The sequence below is a fragment of the Trachemys scripta genome, chromosome 12 (assembly GCF_013100865.1).
Source record: "Trachemys scripta elegans isolate TJP31775 chromosome 12, CAS_Tse_1.0, whole genome shotgun sequence".
In the NCBI taxonomy this organism is placed as follows: domain Eukaryota; kingdom Metazoa; phylum Chordata; order Testudines; family Emydidae; genus Trachemys; species Trachemys scripta.
The window spans coordinates 10,818,567-10,823,508 of NC_048309.1; the positions used below are offsets into that span (position 1 = coordinate 10,818,567).

Consider the following 4,942-nt stretch of genomic DNA (forward strand, 5'->3'; position numbering starts at 1 on the left):
CAAAGTTGATGCTGGAAATATCATCCGCCTCCTGGTTCCTGACATTGGAATGTTTTTCATTGGCTTCATGGTTATAAGGCTTTGTAAAAAACAGGTGAAACGTCATATTCCCAAAATGCGGCTTCATTCTGAAGACCGGGAGCAGGACGAGGATGAGGACGATGATGATGAGGAGGAGATGGTATGTTCAGCATCCTCTTACATGAATTAAGACTTCAGCAGGCTAAACCATTGGACATTTTCAGATGGGGCAAAATGAATTGGGCTGTGTGTGTGGGAGCCACATGGGCTTACATTCACTTACAGAAACAAAACCCGATGACTGCTCCATAGTGGGACCGCTGTGCAGGAAACTAAAGAAACAATTCCACTCCCTAAGCCAGTGGAGTGAGTCCTACCTTATGTACACAGACATGAGATTTGCTTTCTCCCTATTCATGACTGTCTGTCTAGTCTGATGAGATCACAGGAGCAAGTGTTCACACCTCAGACTGTATGGCTTCAGTGAAGTATTTAGGGATGTGCCATGATCATTATTTTTTCAATAGGATTTTGTTCCTAATTCAGCACTGTAGCATGTCCATGCTGTAAAACATAGTCGTCTTAATGACTGAGATGGCGCAGTCAAGGAGTTTCGGATCCGTCTAGCAACAGCTTGGTTTTCAGGCTCAGATCTTGCTTAGTCATTCTTGTTTCCACAGGACTATGAAACAGAAGCAGGGGACAGTGACAAGGAAGAGACCGACTGTTTATCTGAAGAAGATTTGGGAAAAGAAGAAGGTGACCGAAAACCAGGTTTCATTCAGAAAGTCACTGCGTTCCTAGCAGGCTTGAAAATCATATTTGAAGCCATCCTGACAAGTGCTGGAAAGGTGGTAGCAACTCTTCTATTAGGCTTAGCAGGTAAGAATGTTAAAGCAGGAGGTTAAAAGGAGGTAAGAGTCTCCATCCCATAAACAAAGCATGAAAAACAAGACAAGCAGCTAGAAGCAATCCTCTTCATCGCCCAACTGTTCTTGCTGGTTATTTCCTGTTGCCCAATTATTTTTTGTTTGATCTATGCCTTGTTGTGTTGTTGTCAGCCTTTATTGTCATAGGTTATTGTTGCAAAATTGTAATCACTTATGGAGAAGAATTTCCTTTTCAGAGCTGCAGGGAGACCTTTACACAGCTGTTCATTGGAGGTTGGAGAGGGGAATTTGTCTGCAATGGGCAAGTCCCTTGGCCCACTGAAAACCGTGAGGGTCTCACTTTCTTTTCTAGTTAGTTCAGATGGTTGAAGGCATCACCTAAGACTGTGTTCTGGTTGCTTAATTTTTATTCATATGGAAATTAATCAGTGGCACTTTCGCAGTGGCTTCTCTTACTAGTTGGGGTCACTGTCCATCAATTGAGAAGCCATTTTGGCCTGATCTGTGTATCCTGTTTGCTGTGGAACAGAAGCCCTTTCATGGCCTATTTTCCCTCCCCAGGTATAATTTTGCCTTCTGTGACTTCTGCAATCTACTTTTTCACCTTCCTGGGCCTGTGCTCCTGGTGGGCTTGTCATCGTCCCATTACCGTGGTCACCTTCAGCAGTTTGTGTGTGATGATGGCTGTCTTCAGTGCAGGTCACCTTGCTGCCCTTTACCTGTACCAGTTGCCATACTTTCAGGACCTGGTTCCTCCTGATGACATTTATGCCAGGTAAAGACGTCAACTTCCATACAGAAAAGGATAGGGTTAATACTTTAAAATAAACTGATTTAAAGGCAGAATATGAAATATATACATATGATCCTAAGTTGACCCATTGAGACAGTATAAAAACAAGTAACATATCAACATATCCCAAGAAGAGAGATTTGTAGGGAACACATTTGCTTTTAAGCTTTTAGGACTTCCGTTACTTTGCTGTTGCCTAGTACCTTTTATCGGAGGAGTTCGTGGCAATTTATAAACATTAAGCCACAAGTCTTCTGTGCTTTATCATCATCTCCATTTTATAAATGGAGGAGTTGAGGATAAATAACTTTCTCAAAGTCACACAGGAAAACTGTGGCAGGAGAATAGAATCGAATCCAGAAAAATCTTGGCCCAACTGAAGTCAAAATGGGAGTTTTGCTATTGACCTCAATGGGCCAGGAGGTCACCCAATGACTCATGCCCAGTCGCCTTCTCTAACCCCTAGGCTGCATCAGGAATTTGTCATTGTCTCTTTAATAATTACTGTGAGCTGCAAATAAAGGCAGTTTGACAGAACAATAAAAATGAGGATGATCAGTGAGATCTTATTTTTAGTAGTAAAGTATTTAGTATTATTTGACACTGTTCTGAAAAATTCTTAATATAAAAACAGCAATAGTAAAAATTATAGATGACAACCAGTGCTAGCACTGTCTCCAACTTTTGTTTTTCCAGGCTCCTGGGGATGGTGGCGCTCATCAAGACAAACAGCACAGAAACCTGGAAGCTGCAGATTCATTCTGGATTAAGCTGGCCTGTGTTTTTAAATCCTCTTTTGCTGCTTGTATTATATTATTCACTGGTCATGTTGCTACAGCAGTGGGCTCTGAGTCCTAAGGTAATGCATGGGTCATAGTGCAGAATGGACAAGACAGATCACAAATGGCACCATAATTAAATACAGCCACATTCAGGAGAGAAATAAAGAAAAAAAATCTGTGTCTTTCCACATGATTTCTCCATTTCCCCCCTGGAATTTATGAGGGAGGCCTGGCAGGAAGTTCTTCAAATATTCATCGCTCTTGTCCTGCGCATTGCACAAACGTGAAAATAGGCCATGTCTGCTGTTCCAGTTCCCACCTGGATCGTGTCCATGGAATATTATAAGGGTGATGGCCTGTAACAGTGCAGTAACAATTGCATTGGATGGTATATAGCTGTGTTCAGAGGCGGTGTGACAGCTGTGTGTTATATTTCCTTTAATACAGGAATGTGAAGAGGGCATCCAGTCATCACTGGAAGAGCAGAGTAAGTTGGAACTGGACACCATGCTCTGGATGGCAAAGAATGAGAAGGAAAAGGTAATGGCTATCTTAAGAAGGTTCCTGCAACTGCAACAGGGGATATTAACGGGTCAGAATAGACCCATCATTTGGGTTTTGTAGGAAGTGCCAACATTTTCACGAGTGAATGCCTAAAGGTAGGCCCTTAATTCTGTAATTAGGCACCTAAATAAGTGGCTGGATTTCCGAGACCCAAGAGGTCCCATAGACACCACATTCAGTGCAATCATTCCACTTCACTGTTTCCTTGGTGCACTCTGGAAACCAGCTGTGACATTTACAAGGCTAGCTGCATCTCTGTCCCCTTTCTGGTCTCTGAGTACACTCCCTCAGGTGACAGGCCTTGTGCCTTTTCCTACCCCAGCATGGAATATTGCAATTCTTCCACTCTGAGGCTGGGCCCTGGGATACAGTACCCTATGTATCAACTGTGCTTACATGGTTACGTGAATTCTGACTGAATTTGGGCCCCTGCGGTTCTTCCCTTTGGGAGTTTGACTAGTGGTGAACACTGTGCTCAGACAGCCTTGTGAAAACCACTTATTGTTTATTCTAACAGCAGGAACAACGGATTTTAACCAAACAGTCCACATTCATCTCTTACTTAAAAACTTATCTCCCCCAATGGTAATCTATGCAGGTGTAACTTCTTCAGATACCTCACTGTGCCTCCATCTTGTTCTCCCAAATAGCCTCCCACTTTTGACCTCCTATGTTTGCAGGACTTTTCCTGTCCTGGCATTTTCTCTTAAAAACTCTCAGCTGTTTGCTGCGAAGTGGCTTATCTTGAGCCATTCTTTCCCTTCTTGCTTGTTTACCCCCTGCCAGTCTCCTGTTAGTCCCCAATATAGTCATGCAATAAACATCCCAATAGCCAGGTCAACATACAGTATTCATCAATTACAGAGCAGTTCCAAATCTGTCACGCCAGCATCCTAGACTAATGCATGGCACAGTGTCTGTAGAAAAGCGAGGCAGGAGAGACACTATTTTATTTCCTTTTCTAGGTGGCTTATTTTTCAAATGGAAGCTGGCAGGACATGCCCCTTTTACAGTGTGAACATGGCAGGAGCCTCACAGCCAGTGCTGACCCCAGTGAAGGACACAGCACTCCTGTATCAGGTACTGTACATCTGAGAGTGATGTTTGCATCATTGCATGAAAAAGCATGACACACAAACCACAAAGTGTAGTAGGCATCTAGCATCTTGGAAAGCAGGCAGCACCAAGAAGAACAGGAAAGAAAGAATTTGATGTCATTTTGCATTTGTCATATGCATAGCATCTCCCAGTACATTTTTCTGATCGAGGTTAAACAGGTAGACCAGGCTCCTCCTTCTACGGCTGGCTCTGTCACTGCCATCTTGGAAAACTAGCTAATTTTTGAATGAGGTGTGGAACGCAGCATCCTCGGTGGGGGAGGCCAAGGAGTCTTGTGCATTATATGATACCTGCAGCAAGGCAAAACCTGCAGGTAAATGAGTTTGAGTTACAGGGAGTTATATTTGCATATGTAAAGCAAGAAATTATCTCCATCCATTTAACATTGATCATTGATCATTTCACCTAAAACAGGATTGGGGACTTCAACAGCAGAGTCCAGGGAAGGGGTAGGGACGGTTTTATGGCCTGCAGCATGCAGGGGGTCAGACCAGATGATCATAATGGTCCCTTCTGACCTTAAAGTCTATGAGTCTATGAGGTATGGTCAACTCCTTCCAAAGTTCAGGGGAGTTGCGCACATACCCCCTTAAGTGCAGTCACAAAACACACACGCCTAAGACAAAACTTCTAACTGTTACAGAATAGCATCAATTCTCAATGTAAGGGCTCAGCTGTGTACTAGAGACCCTTCAATCACCTTCATCTGTATCTATACACTTTACATTTCTTACAGACGATAGCACCTGCCCTGAAAACGCAGACGCTGATGG

General features: G+C 43.3%; 1 protein-coding gene across 1 annotated transcript in view; it reads left to right on the top strand.

The window, feature by feature from the left end:
• The window catches only part of LOC117885992 (piezo-type mechanosensitive ion channel component 2-like), a 59,446-nt gene continuing 54,504 nt past the window's right edge, over window positions 1-4,942 (top strand). The window contains exons 1-6 of the mRNA XM_034787599.1: window positions 1-181; window positions 702-903; window positions 1,473-1,686; window positions 2,401-2,563; window positions 2,934-3,026; window positions 4,016-4,130. Coding sequence (XP_034643490.1) covers window positions 50-181; window positions 702-903; window positions 1,473-1,686; window positions 2,401-2,563; window positions 2,934-3,026; window positions 4,016-4,130 — 919 coding nt within the window. The 5' untranslated portion in view covers window positions 1-49. The remainder of the gene's footprint in view (window positions 182-701; window positions 904-1,472; window positions 1,687-2,400; window positions 2,564-2,933; window positions 3,027-4,015; window positions 4,131-4,942) is intronic.